Source organism: Populus euphratica, unplaced genomic scaffold, assembly GCF_000495115.2.
Source record: "Populus euphratica unplaced genomic scaffold, PopEup_1.0 scaffold78.1, whole genome shotgun sequence".
In the NCBI taxonomy this organism is placed as follows: Eukaryota; Viridiplantae; Streptophyta; class Magnoliopsida; order Malpighiales; family Salicaceae; genus Populus; species Populus euphratica.
The window spans coordinates 548,282-569,640 of NW_011499867.1; the positions used below are offsets into that span (position 1 = coordinate 548,282).

The 21,359-nt window shown below is 33.9% G+C and overlaps 3 protein-coding genes and 1 pseudogene across 3 annotated transcripts; 3 read left to right on the forward strand and 1 right to left on the reverse strand.

The window, feature by feature from the left end:
- Positions 1–127: 127 nt before the first annotated feature.
- On the reverse strand, positions 128–4,431 carry LOC105126356 (F-box family protein with WD40/YVTN repeat doamin). Its single transcript, XM_011027200.1, has 9 exons — positions 4,130–4,431; positions 3,828–4,016; positions 3,599–3,653; positions 3,164–3,262; positions 2,791–2,894; positions 2,270–2,359; positions 1,945–2,084; positions 1,639–1,723; positions 128–1,000 (listed from the first exon to the last, which is right to left on the reverse strand). Exons 1-9 carry the CDS (start codon positions 4,285–4,287, stop codon positions 625–627), a joined length of 1,296 nt encoding a protein of 431 aa, XP_011025502.1. The 5' UTR covers positions 4,288–4,431; the 3' UTR covers positions 128–624.
- A 3,334-nt stretch (positions 4,432–7,765) lies between these two features.
- LOC105126357 (mediator-associated protein 1-like) lies at positions 7,766–9,347 on the forward strand. The gene is made up of 2 exons (XM_011027201.1): positions 7,766–8,078; positions 8,119–9,347. The coding sequence occupies exons 1-2, from the start codon at positions 7,846–7,848 to the stop codon at positions 9,095–9,097; spliced, it is 1,212 nt and encodes a 403-aa protein (XP_011025503.1). The 5' UTR covers positions 7,766–7,845; the 3' UTR covers positions 9,098–9,347.
- An 86-nt stretch (positions 9,348–9,433) lies between these two features.
- On the forward strand, positions 9,434–11,531 carry LOC105126464 (uncharacterized; annotated as a pseudogene).
- Positions 11,532–17,018: 5,487 nt separating this feature from the next.
- Positions 17,019–17,822, forward strand: LOC105126465 (putative disease resistance RPP13-like protein 1). Its single transcript, XM_011027334.1, has one exon. It carries the CDS (start codon positions 17,019–17,021, stop codon positions 17,820–17,822), a length of 804 nt encoding a protein of 267 aa, XP_011025636.1.
- The last annotated feature ends 3,537 nt before the right edge of the window (positions 17,823–21,359 follow it).

The window sequence follows — 21,359 nt, forward strand, 5'->3', positions numbered from 1 at the left end:
TTCCTGGAGTTACATACCATCATCATTATTGTTTTTTTTTAATATATATTAAAATAATAATTTTTAAATTTTATTTATTTATTTTTAACATTAATATATCAAAATAATTTAAAAATACTAAAAACAATAATTTTTAACCAGAAAGAAATTCATTTTTTTATTAAATGATGTTACAAACACTCTAACTAGTCAAAAGGGATGCACTGAATTACTTTAATTTACAGATAAAAATACTTGCACCACAAATCATCCCCGAAAACATTTAAGTTTTGAAACTGTTGGCCGGGAGGCATCCCCATCACTTTGGGATTTACCGGCAAGAAATTACTTGGACATATAAGAAAATTGCTCAAGAGCTGGCAAAGTAATTCATTCGCATCACTTAACTTTCCAGGACAGTCAACCTCCACATAAGCAAGCATTTCGTTCTTTGATGAGAAGCTGCTGGACAAAACGAGAGAATAATGATGGATCAGAGACCCCGGATTGCCTTTGACCATTTCCATTCACAGCATCAACACCCTTCTTCTTCTTCTTCTTCTTCTTTTGTCACTGTTTGTTCAACATTCATGTGAAGGCACTGTAGAATCATTCTTTGTCATTATCATTTGTCTGACTATACTGCTAGTTTAGTTCCCTTAAATTGTTGAATTTCCACATTCTGATGTTCTTGATGTTGTGTGTCGTGATGACCTTCTGCATCCCAACAGCCAAGCATGTGATAGGAGGTCGAACAGTTTTAGGGATTCTGTCAATGTTGTAATCGTTAGGAAGCCTCTTTCCTATCTTCCTTTCTATTACTCCATTAGTATACCCAGAACTTGTCGAGGTGCCATGGTCCATGACATAGCTTGAAAGGACTTCTCCAGTGTTCTGATCCAAAACACGCAGCACACCATCAATTCCACCAACTACCAGTGTTGAAGTGTCGCTACGCATGTGTTGCAAAGAATATACAACATTTGAACTCACTCGTGTTTTCCAAAGTTGTCTCATAGTCCTATAAGATGACAAAAAAAAAAAAGGAAAAAGAAAAGGCTCGATCAGTTGTTAGTGCTGGAAGGACACATAAAACTAGACAAAAACTGCAGGGCCCTTTGGACATGATGACAAGAGGACTGGAAACAAGGAGAAAGAATAAGGTCGTGTTACATTACTTCTAATAAATTCTCACATATAGTGGTAGAGAATTCCAACGCATCCATATGGTGGCTTTTAATTAAAGCCAACTCAATTTAGCGAATAAATTAAACAACATGCCAAAACCGACATGCCATGCAACAGATAAGGAGGGTTAGAATACATCTATGTTCATATATACATACAGAGAGAAGATTATAGATCCGGTCACACAGCCACCAGAAGTTCAGTATGGTTTATTGAGATGCTAAATAGTTAGAAAACTATCTTAACTCTGGCCACTATGTCCCTTTGCAAGGGCCGAGCAAGTAGGAGGGGTATCAAGGATACAAATGCTTGGTGTTCCCCATCTTTTGCTAGCATCTTTGATCAATTGTGTTCTCACACTTTCACACAATTGTGCTTTTTTGGGCAAAGTAGTACAAGTTAACGTTGATAATATAAAATACCATCAGAACATATTTGGGCAACACCAGAGAATGAGTGTGATTTGGTTACCTAAGGTCCCAACAAGAAGCATATCCAGCAGTAGTTCCAGCAAACACTAGATGAGAAACAGGGTTGAAACACAAAGTCTTTATGCCTGTCAGAAGAAGTTGAATCAGAATAACACAATGTCAATGGGATGCCCAGAGGCCAATCTACTGTTTCTCACCCTGGCAGAAAACACAAAATGAACCAACACTCTAAAACTGTACGCTACCATAAGTGCAACATTACAGTAAAAGAGAAATTGTTAAGGATACAAAATGCATGACCAGAATGCAAATTTACTCGGAGCAACAGAACCAATACATTACAAACCTGTGGAATCAGTGGGTCTCAGAGTAGCCACCCTCTGGTCAGATGAAAGACCAGATACTGTGATTCTTCCTAAAGAGGAACCACTAATAATTAATTGATCTTCACTTAAAGATAAACAAGTCACAGGTTCAGTGTGCATCCTGCAAAGAGGAGATTAAAATATAAGAAAATGCAAGAGATCATTGTTCCAAAAAAACAAACCACCGAAAAATGGACACGGTCATGGCTAACTGCTCAAGAATGACCTAAGCCTGCCCGCTGGAATTTCAAGGAGTAATGGAAACAAAAAGAAGATAACAGGAAAAAAAAAGTTCCCAGCACATACCTAACGATTCGAGAACATTTCTTACTGTACATGTCAAACACACGAGCTGTCCCATCTTCACATCCAACCACAGCCTCTGGATCAAAGTAACTTTAAGGAGAGAAGGGACCAAATTATTTTTCCACCCACACAAATAAAAAAGAAAGAAAGCTTTAATTCTAAAACATTCAAGCAAACCAGCTTGCAATCACCTAAATGGAATTGCAAAGATGAAATAAAAGAACATTTAAGGAGAAGTAATAAATGATATATTCATTAATTAAATGGAAATTTGTAATCAAATTAGTGCAACATTGTGCTATTACACTTGTCTGTGATCGAGATTGGAATTACTATGAGCAACAAGGATGTCAACAAAGAAGAGAAAAGAGAACATTCAATGCCCTCTCGCTTCTATAAAAGAGGAGAGCTGTTATATGAACAGTGCACTTCTCACCTAAGGTAAACTTGTTAACTCATACCCAGTAACTAAAGGAGAATTTGAAATGAAACAAAGAATCAGTATTAGTTGGCCTACATACCGCATGCATGAACCCTTCATGAATTGGCCTTCACGTGAGGGAAATATACTTCTCTGCCCATTGCGCCTCCATATGCATATCCGTGTACCAACCAAACCAACAATCTAAAATATAATTGAAGATGTTCAGAAGATGTTTATCCAGTTGTGAATGTTGAATCATGATTTGTTTTCATAATCAGTATCATTTATAAAAATGCAAAACAAAGGTGTATTAACAGATGATATCCATCACTGCTATCTGGTGAACTATGTCAATATAAGGAATGACTGCCTTTTTCTTCAGTGTCATGCACTTGAATAAAAACAGGTTGGGCAAATAAGATTCCATAAACATAAGATACTTGAAGGAATGACATGCTTCTACAAGTTACCTTGCTCTCATCAAAATCAAAGTCAACCAGAGGGACTCCATCTGGAATGGAATATTCTTCTATGCATTTGTAGCTTTCTAGTGACCAGAGACGCATAACCTGGTATCATTGCTATGCAAAATGTTAGCAAAATTGACTAGTGCAGCAGCATCCCTTATTCAGGGAAACAAGGAATGGGCACCACATGAATGATGACAACAGAATAATTTTTTTAGAAATTTACATCCAGTCAATCATTTAAGACATGAAAAATGAAATATTGAACTTTGCATGCTCTTTGAAGATCATAAGGTACTTCACCATATTGTTATCATTACTTTCAAGATCATTACAGCTAGCCCTACATGTAAATAAAATCAAAAGAAAAAATAAAGCCCAAATAGATGTGTCATCTAGTCGAACATCATCCTATAAGTTGGCAGGGAGAGACCAGACCTTATCACCAACACCGGTAAGAACCAAGCCCCTATTCATACGGCACTGGTCAACCCTGATAAAAACCAAAGTTAGAAAACACCACACACACAATCACTCAAATATCCATTCATAAAAAATAAAATAAAAAATCTTTACAGCTTTCAGGATCTAATAAAATATTTCATGTTTTCATCCCAGTAAAAAGACATGATTAAAGAAGAAAATAAAAAAGGGATATGCAGTGTACCCAAGAGAATGCCCTTTCCATTGATCAATGTGAAGAGAACCTTGTACTAAAGATTGCCTTTGGTGCTCTACTGCTAACTCTTCCAGATACACATTCAATGATTCCTCTGAAAAATCACTCCTGCTACTTCTTCTTTGTTGCTTCAGGTAGAGTAATTGCAGCAACTTCGATCTTTTTATGATCTCATTCCTTCAATTGCACACACAAGCACACGGAATGACTTCGGTAGAGAAGCAGAGAGTTTCGTATTTACAATTATATGAAATAGAGAGTGAGAGGCGCATGTAAGTTGTAAATAATACCAGAATTTGCAAACGGCAGAGGAGCGAACGACATCGAAGAGATTGAGGTAGGAGAATATGATACAGAGTGTGTCATGTTCCAGCGACCTTATTGATGTCGGAGTTGTCGAGCTCCTCTTCTTCGGCGGAGACCGTTTGCTTTCTGGTGGCGGGCCCATCCTCTTCTGGCGGTAGCAACTCGAGCTTTGCACCACGAGAGGTGGAGAAGAGATATACAAGTCACCACCAGCTAATTCTAACGCCAGTCTTTCAAAAGAAAACACGAGAAGATCCTATTTCAAACGACCTGTAGTTTTAATAGCATTAATCAGCGTGTTTGAAACCCTCTTAGATTAGATTTATAGAGGTTTTAATAAAATATCATAAACCTTTCCAGTTTCAATAACTAAATTTTAAATAATATTAAATTCTTGAAAAATAATATAAAATTAAAAGACTGGTGTTAGAGAAAAGATGCGGAGAGTATTACAGAAAAATAAATTGAATTCAATGTAAATTGAATTTATTAATTAATTGAATTCAAATTAAATAATATAGTTAAATTAAACTATAATAAAGACGTATTTTAAATAGTCGAGAAAAGATATTATTTGAATTTTTTTTGAGAATTGAGATACGTTGAGAGGTATGATTATGCCCTTAAGATGCGTTATTGAAGAGATATTTACTGCTTTAAATATCATTGTGTCATGCTATCGGACTAATATTTGTACATTGAATTAAATTATTTTCTAATAAGGTCTTAAACAGACTACTAATACTGAGATTACTATATATAATGTATAAAGATTGAATTTGGATATGAACTGTGTCACTGTAAAAATTGCCTTCTTTTTGGTGACGGGGTTACTTTTGTGATTTCAAAGATATTTATTTGCTGAAATGAATTAACTCTTCAGACCGTACGTTACACTATACTTTGTCAATGAAAGTCAGCGGGATGGATCTAATTACGTTTTTAAAATCACGTGTTAAATTTTCAATTACTTAAATTAAAATTAAAAGAAAACTAAATTGGTCAGTATTTGGAAAAAAGAACTCATATTTTACCAGATTCGCATGGTAAATTAATCATCTTCCTCTAACCTGGTTTAAGTGGTATTACAATATTTTTTACAGCATCAATTTACAAATTGACAGGGGCATCTCAACCATAAATTACTAAATAGCTTTTAATTACAAAATTTATTCAACTCGCCACAAAAAGGCTTTTTTCAGGGTTTGATTTTTAACTTGAAAATTAAAATGACTAACTTTTTTCTTAAAATCAAGTTTTATCATGGTTGCACCTAGGGGTTTTTTGTTTTTTTTTTAAAAAAAACATTATGACCTGGACTTTAGAGTAATTCAATGTTTAAAATAAATACAAATTATTATTAAAAACAAATGATAGTATATGCATAACCCATATCATTATATGAATGATGCTAATATTTTTTAAACAGTGTTTTCTTGAGAATAGAAATAACTAATTACAGTGTCATCCAAATCATAAATGATCAAACATTTCATGAAATACTGAATATATATTGACTCAAAAATATTTTGATGACAAATGAATCTCTCCTCTCTTTTCTATTTTATTTTCCCGATAATCATGTTCCTCTAACCAAAATTAAAAAGTGTCTTCTCGTTGTGGTTTTATTCTAATAATAATCTTGTTTTTCTGATTGGTTTTTTTAAAAATATTATTTTTTAAAGTTTTTTTTTTAATTTTCATCCTTGTTGTTTGGTTGGATTTGATTTTCATTTTAAATTTAGTTTTCGTTATTTTAGTTTTTATTTTTCATATTAATTTCTTAATTAATTCTGCTTTCAATTTCATCCATCATTATTTTATTTTATTTTAAATATCATGTTAAGTCCTTATTATTTTCTCTTTTTTGATTTTTTTTTAAAATTTTTTTATCTTTTTAATTTCATCATTTAATATTTAATTAAATAATAATTGAGTTTCATGTTTTTTTTATATGATAATTTTGGTTTCATAACTTAGATAAGAAATATTAGTTCAAATTTCATTCAATACATAATTTTACTTTTTTCTTACACTTATTTTTTATATATAATTTATTCTTTAACACTGTTTTCGATAAAGATAAAACTTTTTAAAAATTTTTTATCTTGCTTTGTACAATGATAATTAGACTTTATGAACTAGATTTATAAATTTTTCATACTAACTTAAATTTAATCAAGGTTTTTATATTATTATACTTTATTTTATTTTTATATCAAACATGATCTTTATTGTTTTAATAGCTCTTTATCTTTTTATGTTGGATCATTTTAAAAATTAATTTTTTTAAATTTATCATTTATTATTGAATTACTAGGAAGCAAGCTTTGTATTGTTTTTTGCAACATGGTGATTTTTATCTCATGATCTGGGTCATATATATAAAATGTTACTTTGAACTAAAATTATTTTTTATTTTTATTTTTGTATATTGATTTTATTTTTAAATTTTAGTCTTTAACATTAAATTTATTAGAGGTTAAACTTTTTTGTTAGTTGCTTTTTAGGATAAAAATCTTGCTTCATGACTTCGATTTTTTTGTTAATTTTATCATTTAAAATTGAGTTATTTTATAATTTAATTATATAATTTTTTTTCTATTATGTGTTATTTTTCTACATATTATCACTATCACCTATTAATACATTTTTTTTTTAATGATAAATTTAATTAAATGATTTTATTAGTCCTAATAAATTTATTTTGCTTTAAAACATGATAACAAGGCTTCAATACTATCATTTTTAAATCACAAAAAAAACAAACCAGCCAGCCACCGAGTACGATACACCGATCTAGTCTAAAAATATGATTTTTGTTTTTTTTTTTTCAAATTTACCTTTCTGGTTCGTGCAGGGCTGGGCCAGAACACCGTTTTTGGAAATTGCACTTCCCGTCCAGTGAGCGCTCTCCAGAGTCCAGACCCATTTTTGGTACTCTCCACGAAAAGGGCAAACAATATTTTTGACCATTCCGGATCCATCAATGTTACATTTCTACCCTCATAGTTTATAATTTCACAATATTACCTCTATACATATCGCAGTCTCAATTCACCCTTTATTACCAAGAGAAAAACTAACGAGAGCTCTTTAAAAACTATCTCAGTGCATTTATTAGATTCTTTTTATCACTGAATCTTATTAAAAAGAAATAAAATCAAGTATTTAAATATAAGTGAATTATATCAATTAAAATCATTAATTAGATACATGCTAAATATTTGCAAGTATTCACAAAAGTTTTAAGGAAAAAACCACATGGATTGACCAGGAAAAACACTTGGTCTTATCTTATTATTAACTAACAAAGCCTTACTTTTTTAAGATCTTATTTGTTTTTTCATGCTTTTCTTCTATTTTTCCTCTCAAACCCCGAAAATGCTATAATATCTCATCACAATGCTTAAAATGATAATAATAATAGACTAAAAAAGACAAATTAACAAGAGATTATTTAATGATTGGGGTTTATATTAGAACATTTTATAAATTATAAAGATTAATTTGGGAAAAGTTAAACTAACGGGGTCAAATCGAAAATTGGATGAATCAATAGTATCAAAATTGAAGTTTACCCGGGTTAAATGAACAATTTTTACGGACTGCTATACTTCCCTGCCCCCCCTCGTATCAACATACGTCCAACGCGCAAAAATTCAACCCTAAGGCCCCCTTTTCTCTCTCGCTCGCTCTAATGGCAGCAGAGCAAGATGACACCGTTTTTGACCAGGACCTAGAAGTTGACGACGAAGATGACGACGATCAATCTTCCCAATCTCAAAACGACGATCTTGAAGACGATCTGGAAATCGAAAACGATGACACCTTGCCCGAAAATGATGACGTCTTATCCGAAGAATTACTCGAAGACGATGACACCTCCACCTCCGCCGCTGTCACCACGGCCTCCATCCCCGCCGTCACCACGGCCTCCATCCCCGCCGACCACCGCCTCCATCCCCGCCGTCACAACCACCACCACCACCATGGTGGCCACTGATTCCACACTTGATGCATCAAAACGGCAACGCGTTTCCCCTGAAACGACAGTCCTCTCCCAAGACTCGAAAAAACCGCAATTTGATGACACCAGGCGGTTATTTCAACGATTGTGGACTGACGAAGATGAAATTGAACTCCTCCAAGGGTTTTTAGAATACACCACAAAAGGTACTGCTAATCATCACCATAACGACACTGCTTTATTCTATGATCAAATCAAATCGAAACTCCAACTCGATTTTAACAAGAATCAGCTCGTTGAGAAACTACGTCGTTTAAAGAAGAAGTATCGTAATGTTCTGAATAAGATAAATTCTGGCAAAGATTTTTGCTTTAAATCCCCACATGATCAGGCTACTTTTGAGATTTCGAGGAAGATCTGGAGTTCTACAGGAAAAATTGCGGGTTTTAGCAATGAAGATGGGAATAATTTGGATGATGATGATGGTGGAAACCCTAACTATAATAACCATACTGTGATGATGGATGGTGATGTTGTTGTTAAAATTGAGGATCATAAGTCTACTCCTAGATCAAGAAAGAGGTCAAGATCGCGATCTGTTGGTGTGAAGATGGAGGAGAATCGTGTGTTGAATGATGGGTTTGTAGGGAATGAGACTAATGTTACTGGGGGTGGGGGTGGGACTGGGAATGGGAATGTGTCGAGTGTAATTGAGGAGACGGTGAGGAGTTGCTTGTCGCCTTTATTTAAGGAGTTGTCGAGTAATATGGCGGGAGCAGGAATGGGTGGTGTTGGGAGGGGAGTTGGCAGGCTGGCGATGAATGCGACGCCATTGAGTTTTGGAGCGGGAGATGCGATGATGATGGATGAGAAGTGGAGGAAGCAACATATATTGGAGTTAGAGGTTTATTCCAAGCGGCTGGAGTTGTTGCAGGATCAGATTAGAGCACAATTGGATGAGTTGCGGTCGATGGGTGATTAGTTCGCCGATGACTGTTTGGGAATAAGAAGTTTTTTCTCTTGGTTATTGATTTAGGGTAGGGGAAGTAACTTTTTTTTTTTTTGGTTTTTTTGGGTCTCTTTTTCTTTGGTCTTATATAACTTTGATAAGATAGACGTTGAATAATGATTTCATAATTTGTTTAGTGATTCATAGTTTGTTCTACTGTAGATATGGTTTCATGCATAGATTGGAACGACTTTTTAGAATAAAAGATACAGGTTTTCTTCCTCTGCGAGTATTCATTTAGTTCTGAGCTTTTGTTGTGGTTTTATTTGTGATATTTTTTTTATTAGAATGCGTTGTGATGAAATATACCACCTCCCTGTGTACATTGAAGACTTCAAGGTGGTCATAGATGCATTTGACTGGTGATATATAGTATGTGCTTTCTAACTGGTGTAATATACTACCTGCTGGTTCTTTAACTTTTCCTTTCTTAACGAGGAAATTCACTATTCTGATTGGCTATAGTTACATGTAGTTTTTGCTTAAATCCAGTATCAACAATGATGGTAGATATTCACATTAATATTGTTGTCAATAATAACAATAGCCAGTCGGGGGATTCTCATGTGTCAACGATGTAAACGTTGAAGTTAACAAGCGCCTTGAGGATTGTCATCAATGGTTCTTCCAGAATGGCTATTTCTCCTCCTCCTCAGCCTCCTTTACACCAACCCCACAAGTAAGTTCATTGTTTAAAAAAATTACTTGCGTACATGATAGCTTCAGCTCCCCTTCTTTTCTCTCTCCTTCTCTTTTGATTTATAGTTGATTTTAAGGTCTTTGCCTTTTGAATTTAGCAGTGATTAAACTTGGTTGATAATGAAGAAGTTTTGAAAATTTTGGCAAGACATTGTCCAAGTTTTGGTCTCTGTTCAAACCGTTCTAGAAAAGCCATTAATTTGAACTTTATTTGTGTATTCACAGGTTGTAGAAAGGTGTCATAAATTCTTGATTGTTTTTCAAGTCAGCCATGTAAATTTAAAAAGGTAGTAATATTCTCTCCCTCCCTCCCTCCCTCTCAAACTTGTAAGCTTTTTGATCCAGGAGATTAAAGTAGTAATATTCTCTCTCTCCCTCCCTCCCTCTTAAACTTGTAAGCTTTTTGATCCAGGAGATTTTTTCCTAATGCGCAGCTTTATATTATTGAGCATAATTTTTGATCTGATTTGACCAGGGATTGAAGATTCTAGAAACTCTGTATCCTATATGGTTAAAATTTCACAGTAATCTGATAATGGGAAGGTCTTTCAATAATGCCCATAAGTTACTGTTTGGGATTTGTTATATTTTTCTAGTTGGTTTGTGATTCTTTTTACTATTAAGTTTAGCATTTTATTATTATTTTCCAGCTTTATTTAGGACAATTTTCCTTGTTTATTTATGACTTTTATTGCTTTTCTTTTATTTCAGGTTAGCTAGTTTGTTTAGGTTAGTTTTTGGGTTGATTAAAAGAGCTGTAAACCTCCTAGAGAGGTAAACTACTTGAAGAGAAAATATCTAGCAATAAAATATTGAATTAGTGTTTTAGTGATCTCTATTTGGCCTAATTTTGTGTTCTTGTGCTCGCTGTCTTTTTTGTATTGCTTCCTTCAACGTTACTCTTCCTGATTTCCAAGTTATCAATCTGAAATATGTTTGGGTTCCCCATTTTGAGACCAGTTGTCAGCAACATCATTGAAACTGGAAGGTACACCAACAAAATATCTCTGTTTCTGTTTGTCCTGATCATGATTGTTGCTGTTGGGCCAGTATTTTTTCTTTTATTCAAGGGAATTCAAGGAATCATCGAAGCTTCTGACAGTGATAGAGAAAAAGAGAGGAGGATGTTAAAGTTTTACCAACCATAAGTTGAAATAGTATTGCTACTATGCATTACTTTGTCATTTGTATAGCACTGGACAAAGGCAGTTAGATAATGATAATGACCCAGATTCATGCTCCTTTCATATTATCTCTTGATTTGCTTCCCAAGGCCCAGCACTGATGGTGCTGGAGTTTCTCTTACCGCTTTTTCAAGTGGCAATGGCTTATATGCTTCGTGAGTTACCAAAAAGCTTGGATATTGTTGCTAAACGATGATTAAATCGCTTGAACCTGCTTTGTAGTTGTATGATTTGACCCAACTCAGTTATCATTTGCTTGGAGTTGGATTATTGTGGATGTCTTTGTGGATTTTAGTTGTGATTGGAGCTTTGTTTATGACCTTTCCTCCTTTGAACATTATTGCATCGGTGTTGAGATTGGCTTGGACTGCACAAGTTATGAGGCATGTCATTAATTTGACAGTCAGTGAGGTAATTGCTCTGGATTATCTTTGAGTAATGCAATCTAGTACTGAATTTTTTTTAAGAGCTTTAACTGGAATCTTGGAAGCGCTTGTTTAGGTTCTATTTGTGCCTGCTATTGAAGAATTGATAATCATTTCTATTTGTGCCTGCTATTGAAGAATTGATAATCATCACTTGGGGTTTGATTTTGCGTGAGGGAGAGGATGAGTTCATGTTTGCTTGTGCTCATTGCTGTCTTGGAATTATGGAGTCTACTTTCAGACATGGCAATGATTAGGCCTTTGTACTGGTAATCTCTTTAAAACTGACCCCCAGCAATTTACTTACCTTTTGCTGTGTTGCATGCATGTAAGAAATACTAAACGTAGAAGCAGCACCAACTGTTCAATTTAAGGGGCTCCACTTGAGGTAAAACACACTTACAATCTGGCATTGCAAACCAAATCAGTTTTGCCAAGTTATTGCTCATTTATAAACAAACACTCATGGTGATATTTCCCGGTAGCTGAGTTACCTGCTTTTTGTATTATATATCAATGAATCATCTTCACTGGTTATGTAAGTCCGTTTCACGTTGTCTTTAGACTCGATTAATCAATGGCATATGGTCAACTTAGACTGATTGATCATTGCAACCATCATTGCAGATAGCTGCACATGGAAAAGGATTTGGGCAGGCATCACAAGACGCCAGACAACTCTTTGAAAGACAAGGAATGGAACCCATTGTTGACTCAGACATAACCCAGCTCAATTTGCTTCCTCACAGGAGTATGCAGTGGTTCTATTTGCGATATTGCTGTGGTTGCCTGGACTGCCAAAGGGCATCAAACCTTAACTGCCACTCTCTCGCTCCTGTCTTTTTTAACTGGATACCCCATGGTTGGTGGCTCTTATTTGACAAATATTAATTTATTTGTGATCTCGTGTTTAGATAATGTGATGAACTTGGACATTCTTAATCTTTGACAAATGAATCTTTTTCAATCAGCATGTTGATTAACACAATTCATTGTTTAATTTGATTTGTCTGACCCGGATTGTCATGGTTATAGTCGTGATAATAGATTGTTTGAATAAAACCATCAAAGATAATCAAAGCAGGATAAAATCCAGCGTTCCCACAACTCGAGTCAATTCCTGATGGGATTTTGACAGTGATGAATGGCTGTAAGAGCAGTCAGTGCCTTTTTGAAGAGTTGCCAATTAGTTGGTGTCCATTTCTCAATTCCATTCCAAGAGGGATGTTGCCCATCAATCTGAAGTCCTTAGCAATTTCATAGTGCGAAAATCTAATTGAAAGTAAACTAGAGAATCAGGTACCATTCTTCATCCTCTTACTTCAAAATCAATCTCTTATACGCTCCAACACCAGACTTCATTATTTATAAGCTTCTTGCACTCTGTAGTGTTTGAAGAACTAACTAAAAATTCAAGCTATTCATCAAGTGAATCAAGCTTAACAAACAGTTTAAAATAACATATATTCTGTATCTCCATACAGATTGTTAATTTATCTCCCAACAAATCTTCATCAAGAAGCTAGTCAGTATATTGTTTTCTCTTCAACATTTGCAAGCAAGTATATTGTTTTCTCTCGGACATGTATAACACTATATACTTTTTCCATAATAACCGTGGACTTGCTTTATCTATGATAATTTGATCACCTGTACCTACCTTATCTACTGGTACTTCTGAACCTCTATCTACACGTTCCTCTCTCGTGCAATTTTGAGTTAGTGTCTCAGTCAACTTTCTGGAATAAAAAGGCTCTCTTCATTCTGCATCAGGAATTGAAGGAGAGGCCTTCACATTCCTAATTACCCTAAGAAGGAAGGTAGAAGGCGAACTTTTTTTACAGCTAGGACAATATTGGAACTAAGCCAAAGCTGTGGACAATGACTTAAATGGCGAATACCCGGAAAATCTTTATTAAGAGTGCAGGCTCAAGGCATAAAGGCGTAAAGGCAATTCCTTATCATTCCTTATTATTTTTCATGATAAGACAGGTGAGAACCTGTTTTTTTTTTTTGGTGATTTGACTTTCATTCGAGGAACATTTAGCTGTTCGTGCCAATGATCATGGTATGGGGCCATAACTGGTGCTACTGTTACTCTCACACTTGATGTTTTCATTCGTAACTTTTGTTGTCATAGCAATGATATTCAATTGATTGTTTGATCCTAAAATTTTTCTGCGTTATTTATATTAAATGACATGGTCCCTGAGCACTTGGCTTACTGCGCAGGGATACCTGCATGCATGATTCACCTTCGATCATTCCTTTAATTGAAGAAGAAGTGGAGGCATTTCTGTTCCTGGCACTCTCTCTCAAGTTTTTCTGCTCTTTTTTTTCCTTTCATGTTTTAGCATTGAATTCTAAACCTTTGGAGTTCATGAATGTGAAAAAACTTTTATCCTTGCTTTGTCAAACATATTTGAACAGTACATCAAAAGCAAGCTCCATAGAAGCACATCTAATCTATAAGAGGAGACTGTCGTCATGCTATTGAGGGGAGTAGAGAGCCCAGAACTCACAAAAAAGAGAAGTTATCATAGACTAGAGGATGAAGATTTGAGCCCATTTTCTAACGCTCCAAACAGTATTTTCAAATTTTATATTCTACTAGTTTCACTTAGTAAAAAAAAAGGCCGAAGCCAACTTAAAAGTCTTCAACCAAGGATAAGGCTAGTTGGTAAATAAAATGATTTGAAAAAAAAAAATTATTCGCAAATAATATGCTTTCTCATGTCTCTGCTTGGTTTTTTTTTTTTTTTTTAATGCGAGAAAGCCCGACGAAAACCGCACATTGATTTGGCATGAATATGATAGTTTAAGGAATCAAAATAAGAAAATTAAAAAGTTATGGATCAAGAAGAACTTGACCAATAAGTCTGGGTCATTTTACCAATTAGCCCCAGATAAATACAGGGTGGCTGAACCATTCCTTACGTTCTAGCTTGACACCACTCAAATGGTTTGAAGTTGATGTACGAGGTCTCACTTCTCAAGGCCCAAGCCAATCGACAGGCTTGACATTGACTTAAAGCAGCTTTGCCTACCGTTCAACTAACAAATCCATAAATCCCAAATTCGCTGGCTGCCAATCGTGTGTGTTCTTTGACGGAGTCAGAAATCATGTTTCGATCACCATTTTTTATGTGCTGCTTCGTTGCCATCTCTCTTATCTTTGTGCAGCCAGTTGGCCTTGTGTGGACTTTGAACTAACGACAATTCACAAGGCCCCCATCATAATGTAATGTAAATTAGGAATATATATATCATCAAAGATGTGATTTGATACATCTTTGTTTGTTAGACATGGATGTTAACGAGCTGTGAGCCTTCAAATTCCTCAGCATTCCACATGTTATTAAGAAAGTATTAATATGAATGAATTTTTGTTTTCACTTTGACGAATCACTTGTTCTTACCTCAAGTAATTATTTAGCTGCAATTGCCGACTGAGTTAAGATCTGTTTGTATCATTAATTATAATAAGTGTCGATTAATGTGCCTTTTAATTATCTGATTTCATATATACATATTTCACTTTATACAACCATAATAATTATTACCAATTTTATTGCACACACATATAAAATCTGATTTTAACCTGACAAGCTCTAGTGTGGGGGGATAAAATCCCTATAGAAAAGAGGCTTCATATCACCATATATTAAAAAATTGTCATTTTGCTCGGATTGCGACTTTTAGTGCTTCACAGTTATCATTATACGAAATTACCAGAGCATGGATTTTTGTGTATGGATCAATTACAGATAGTGGATATTATGCACCAACAAGTTGATGTAAAAGTTTCTCCAACTTCAACGAGTTGGAGAGGGAGTTATTTAACGATTTGATGACAATTCTTCTGAAGACGGTAACGAATCCATGAATATTTTTCCCCCCTTATATATATATATATATAGAGAGAGAGAGAGAGAGAGACCAAACATAATGATTTAAGTTTGTCTCAGTTGTTATCGATATAGAGGTTGACTTGTTTGTTTATTTACTTAGGATGCTCGTCAATTCTGGCTATATTTGTATATGGATCCAAGTGTTTATCTGGGATAGAAATTTTAAATCTAAGGGTTGATGAAATCTCAGGTTTAAGCTGATATATTTCATAAGCTAAGTCCTCATTTTTCATAAATATACGGCGGCTAGTCCTTGACTTAGATTCTATTTTGTGCTGTAGTTGAACTGATTTTTTATTAAATTTTAAATTTTATGTTTTAAATTAATTTTTTAGTGTTTTTGTATTGTTTTAATAGGCCGTTGATATAAAAAATAAATTTTAAAAAATAAAAATAATAATAATTAATTTCCTAATAAAAGCTACTTTAAAAAATAACATTTATTTCACTGTCAATAAGCCTAAAACCTAATATCAGGGGTCGAGGTTTTCTTTCAAAAGATACATAAATGGAGATGATCCCACAAGTACATGTTTCGTAGTGCCCCGCATGATGTACACTATTGGATTCTACTTGTATTTAACATTTTTTGTTTATTTCTGAAAGGTAGGTTAAAATATTTACTGAATCATAGTTTTTTATACTTAGATTTTAATATTTTATAGAACTTAAAAAAACTATAATTAAATTAGTCTCTTGCATTTTTGAAAACATATAAATAAATTTCAACCACAATAAATTAAAACTACCCACACATAAATAATCTTTCAGTATCTAGTGATTGGTAATATGAATATGAAGCTCAAATATATTTACCAATTATTAAAGCTAGTAAAAATAACAAATGCTAAATATCCTGTTATTTCATATATATTTAACATCGATCGTTAATTTCTTTGTCTAGTTTGTTTCTACTAGGTAACTGTTACTTATATATATATATATATAAATATAATGTTTAGTATTATTAATAAAAAATAAAATAAAATTTGAGCAACGTAACCTGAAAGCAACCGTACGTGTCGTGGGAGAAGAGACTTTGAAACACCTGCCACTTGAGAAAGATAGGTTTTCATGGCATGCTACAAGTACAAAATCAGAAACCCTAATTGTATCCGAAACGCCACTTAACCCAGACCGCAAGTATAGTTACCCTACCGCATTAATCAGTGGTAAAGACTTTTCAAATTAAAGTTGGAACTGAATTGCGGTAATTTTTCTACAAATTCAGCCAAGACTTCTTGGAATTATTGATTCCTCATCATTTCATTTACATTTTTATGAGCGACCAAAACGCGTTTTGAGTGATATAACACAAGGGTTTCGCAGCAAGATCGAAGCTACGTGCCCTCTCTCTCTCTCTCTCTCTCTCTCTCGCTCTCTCTCAAATGTATATGACTTCACATATCAAGCAGGACCCATCTGAGTAGTCAATCCTCTTTCAGCGGACTTTTCCGACCCTACCAAGTTCATTTTCTTCTTGCTTCTAACAAACCAAAAATCCTCTCAGCTTCCCTTCATTTTCTAGTCCCAGAAAAGTTGCCTTTAGACACAAAAAATTAAGATGTTCAAGAGAAACAACTCGCAGTTGATCAAAGCTTCAAAACAAAACACGACCACACACCGTCAAGGGAAATTGATCTGTTGCTGTTTGTTGAAACCGCCAAGTTCTGATATGGATACCAAGAATGAGGAAATTAGTACAAGATCCAGAGATTTGAGAAACAGTTGTGGAGAGAGGTATCATAGATCAGGAGGGAAAATAACCCCTACAACTTCTATACTTGATGGATCTAATGTTTATGGCAGAGAGAAGGACATAGAGGTCGTTCTTGGATGGTTACTGAAGGGAGAAGCAGCAACCAATGGTAGGGTTTTTGTGGTAGCTATAGGTGGGAAGGAAGGGGTCGGCAAGACCACTCTAGCTCAGCTTGTGTACAATAATGACACAGTGGTCAACGCTTTTGATTTGAGAGCTTGGGTTTTTGATAATTCAAAAGACTTTGATGTTGTGAGCATAACAAGAACAATCCTGCTGAGCGTTACTGACGCTTGCAATTGTAGTGATAATTTGAATTTGCTTCAGGTGAGGCTAAGAGAGAAACTTTCTGGAAAGAGCTGTTTAATTGTGCTAGATCATGTTTGCGATCTGGACTATCAACGATGGGATCTTCTATGCCAACCCTTCGCAGGTTCTGAAGTTAAAATAGTTGTGACCACGCGAAACAACAGCATCCCATCAATCATGGCTGCCGTCTCCACTCACCATCTAGAGGTGTTAACAGATGTCGATTGTCTGTCAATGCTTGTAGACCATGCGAAGGCAAAATCAAAGTTTGACACAGACCCAAAGCTTCAAGCAATTATGGAAAAAATAGCCAGAAAATGTAAAGGCTTACCACAGGCTGCAAAACATTTTGGGGGCAGGCTGCTTTCTACTCACTATACCGAATGGGAGAAGATATATATGAAATTGTGAGATATACGAGGACAAGTGGTAAACAACGGGTAATTAAGATCAGTAAAAGGTAGGTAATTATTTGTAATAGCATAATTAATTAAGCAGTATTTCCTTAAACAAATCTGGGGCTCTTGATTAACCAGCTAGCACAGGCATCATTAACAATTGAAGGAGGACCTTATGCAAATTTCAGGAGCCAGTATGCACATACCAGAAATAGATTTCGTTAATTTCCGTGCTTGCACTTTCCTATTTAGTTTTACAGGCACAATTTGTTCATTTCTACTGCTAGTAGCCTTTTTTTCTTGTATGATAATCTGCACTAAGAAATAAATTAATGGTGGAATATCCTAGCTTCTAATTTATTGTTACTGCTTTACTGCTAACATATTGTTATTTCTATTAGTTTGCACCAAATTGATGGTACTGAGGTGAAAAGCAACCCACCTCATGATTTGAGCAGTCTTTACCTCTTTGGACAACTCACTTCATGTATCCTAGGGCGGAAAGAAACCATATTGCATGACTTTGGGATTGGATCATCTTCTCTCCCATTTAAAGGAGATCACTTCTGCAATTGTTCCACCTCTCAAAAGGACTGACAATTTGACAAGGATGATTTAGTTATGTTGTGGATATAGGCCGAGGGTTTTTTACTGTCACCAATGGATGTTTTTGTTCAAGTCATGATTCTTTCAGGTATCAAGTGCTCCCTGTACATCAACAATTGTGGGTTCTAAGTTCTAATTAACCAGCCTCCTCGGTGGTCTTGCTAAATTTTGACTGGCAACATAAAGTTTTATCCCAATACTGAAGATGATGTGTTAGGTAGGTTTTCTATACATAGAAAGTCTTGCATAGTTTTCTATTTTTCGTTCATCCATTCATCACAATGGGCAAATAAATAAGGCCTCACAACTATTTTGACTGCTTCTATAAGCAGAAAGAATTGTAGTCTCCATGATGGCATTATTCAGGCTTGATTGGTGGTAGGGGTTGTAGCTATATAGGTTCAGGTTTGTGATAAGATTTATTAGTTTACATATATAGATGGATATATCATTTCTTGAACACAGGCATAGTCTTGGCTGTTCATAGAGCATATCTGCACTACCTAAGTTTAGGGTTAATTATTTTATGAAGTATATATGTCTCAGAAATTAGTTCTATGTATATGTTTCCAATAAGATCAGTTTCCTCCTGTTGGTGATCATGCACGCATAGTACTGATCAGAACATGGACCAGTAGTTTTTTTTTATAAGCCAAATTCTTTTAAAACAACTGGACGAAGGATGGTTAGTGACTGGAGCAATGAACAACTGGTCCATATTGTTCTTTACTTATGTGGTTACTGGAAGGAATTTGGCAACAGATTGTTCAGTTTGTGGCAGCAGTAGGATGGTTAGTGACGGGGGCAATGAGTTTTGCTGGACGAAGAAACACTTGCAGAAGCAAGTTTTGCAGTCTACTGTCACGAGACTTGCCTAGTGCATTTTGGTGTTCCTTTGTTCTTGCTGCTTCTCGTTTTATGGTTATTTTAACTGTTGCAACGAAGCCTGGTCATTAATTAAGAATTAAGAAAAACTCTAAAAACCATGGGAAAATGTACGGTCCTCCATACCACTGTTAGACAAGGAATATGTCCTTTTTTTTTTTAGTACACTCTTGTAACCTCATGACAATTAAAGCATATTTATTAAAAAAATCAAGATTCAAAGAAAATGGACTAAAATAACAAAAATAGAAAAAACAAATGTTTTTATAAACTTAGGACTAAACATAAAATGATTGGTCTTTTAATTTTTCAAATTATAAAATTTCAGTTATTTATAATTAATGAAATTCAATTTTAGTTTTAAATTTTATTTTTCTTATTTTTTGAATCTTAGTTTGATAGATGAGAGATAAAATGTTCGGATTTAAGTGATCGAGATAGAAAGTCTTAGTTGAGACGGATTCCAACCATAAAACAAGTGGTTTTTATGTCAATGAGTTTCTTTTGATGATAAAAGTTTATACAAAGCGTTTTTCCCCCTTAAACTTGTTTCAAATGATAGATCTGAAATAAAAAATAATTTTTATTTTAGGTTGATTATAGATTTTTGAGTCGATTTTTAGGTTGTTAGAGACTCTGAATATATTTTACAAAGTGTTTAAGGTGTTCTTTAAGTTTTTTTTTTTTTTATATTGAAATATGATTGAAAATGAGTTTCTCTTGGTCTGGAATAAACCTGAAATTTAGATTGTGCAAGTAAAGTGTAGTCTATTATTTTTTTTCAAAGCATCAAGGAGCTACCCTTAAAAAAATTAAAAGAAGTGTCACGCAAGTGGTCTCCTCTAAGCCATGTTTTTAATTTTTTTTAACTAAATACTAGGTATGCAATCATCTAAATAAATGTATCGACAACCATTTATGTAAATAAAAAAAGTCGCTAACAATAACCAATAAACAAACTATAAAAATAAGACTTTTATTTGATTGTGTTTACTAAATTTATTTATTTAAATAAATAAAAGATAAATCAACTCTAAAAAACTCATGGCTTAAACAAATGAAACTAATTGAATAAACTCACACCATAAAAAATATTATGTAAGGCCAAACACAACAACAAAATATAAGGAATGTACATCTACCAATATGATGGAAAGATATAAAAAAATCTTGAGTGAACCCAATAACCAACCCATGTTAACAAATCAAACACATGATCAAGGATATGAAATTGGGATGACCTTATAAATAACAAATAAAAAAAATACCAAAAAAAATCATATTTGAAAAAAATTCTTTTAAAAATACACTAAAGTTAACTCGGTCTAATCTTTAAAATCTATGACCTGAGTTATGAGACCGGTATGACCCAATTAATGACAAGTCCAAAAAAACAAAGAAGCAATATTCATAATCAAATAAATATTGAAGAATGAAATTAAAAAAATAGTCAATAAAAAAATAATGCAAAACAAAACAAATAGCAGTTAAAATAATTAGAACTAAATTCAACATAAAATTAAATGTTTAGGGATGAAATTGAAAAGGAAAAACTAATTAAGAAAATGATTAAAAAAAAGTAATTAATTAAAATAATTAGGACCAAATTTGACATCAAAATTAAATGAAAATAAATGCTTAGGGATGGATTTAAAAAAAATCAATAAAGAAAATGATTCAAAATAATAAAAAAATAACAATTAAAAGAATAAGGACCGAGTTTCAAAAAATTTAAAAAATCAAAATACCAAGGATGAAATCAAAAATAAAATCCAATTAGGAATAATAATTATAAATAAAAAAATTAAAATTAAAAAAAGAATGGCCAAATCAAAAGAAAAAAGATATTGAAGGTTTGATATAATTTTTTACATGGCCAACAAGCAATCCGAGAAAAAAAAGAAGGAAAGGAAAGAAATAAAGAAAAGCAAACTTGCTCTAAATCAGACCCACCCACCACATATGTGCTACCTATGGAGAAAAAGGATGCTAAGATGAATCTAATGATGCGGTGAAATCACCATTTTAATTCCTCAAAGCCAATTGCATGCGTTGCTCA

What these genes read in the sequence shown, in the direction of transcription:
- LOC105126356 (XM_011027200.1), bottom strand. Translation starts at nt 4,287, where the DNA reads ATGGGCCCGCCACCAGAAAGCAAACGGTCTCCGCCGAAGAAGAGGAGC. An exon ending in ATGAAGGGTTCATGCATGCG is followed by an intron (nt 2,360 to 2,790) that starts GTATGTAGGCCA and finishes CTCTCCTTAAAG; the next exon opens with TTACTTTGATCCAGAGGCTG. An exon ending in GCTTCTTGTTGGGACCTTAG is followed by an intron (nt 1,001 to 1,638) that starts GTAACCAAATCA and finishes GTCATCTTATAG; the next exon opens with GACTATGAGACAACTTTGGA.
- LOC105126357 (XM_011027201.1), top strand. Translation starts at nt 7,846, where the DNA reads ATGGCAGCAGAGCAAGATGACACCGTTTTTGACCAGGACCTAGAAGTT. An exon ending in TCCATCCCCGCCGTCACCAC is followed by an intron (nt 8,079 to 8,118) that starts GGCCTCCATCCC and finishes CATCCCCGCCGT; the next exon opens with CACAACCACCACCACCACCA.
- LOC105126465 (XM_011027334.1), top strand. Translation starts at nt 17,019, where the DNA reads ATGGATACCAAGAATGAGGAAATTAGTACAAGATCCAGAGATTTGAGA.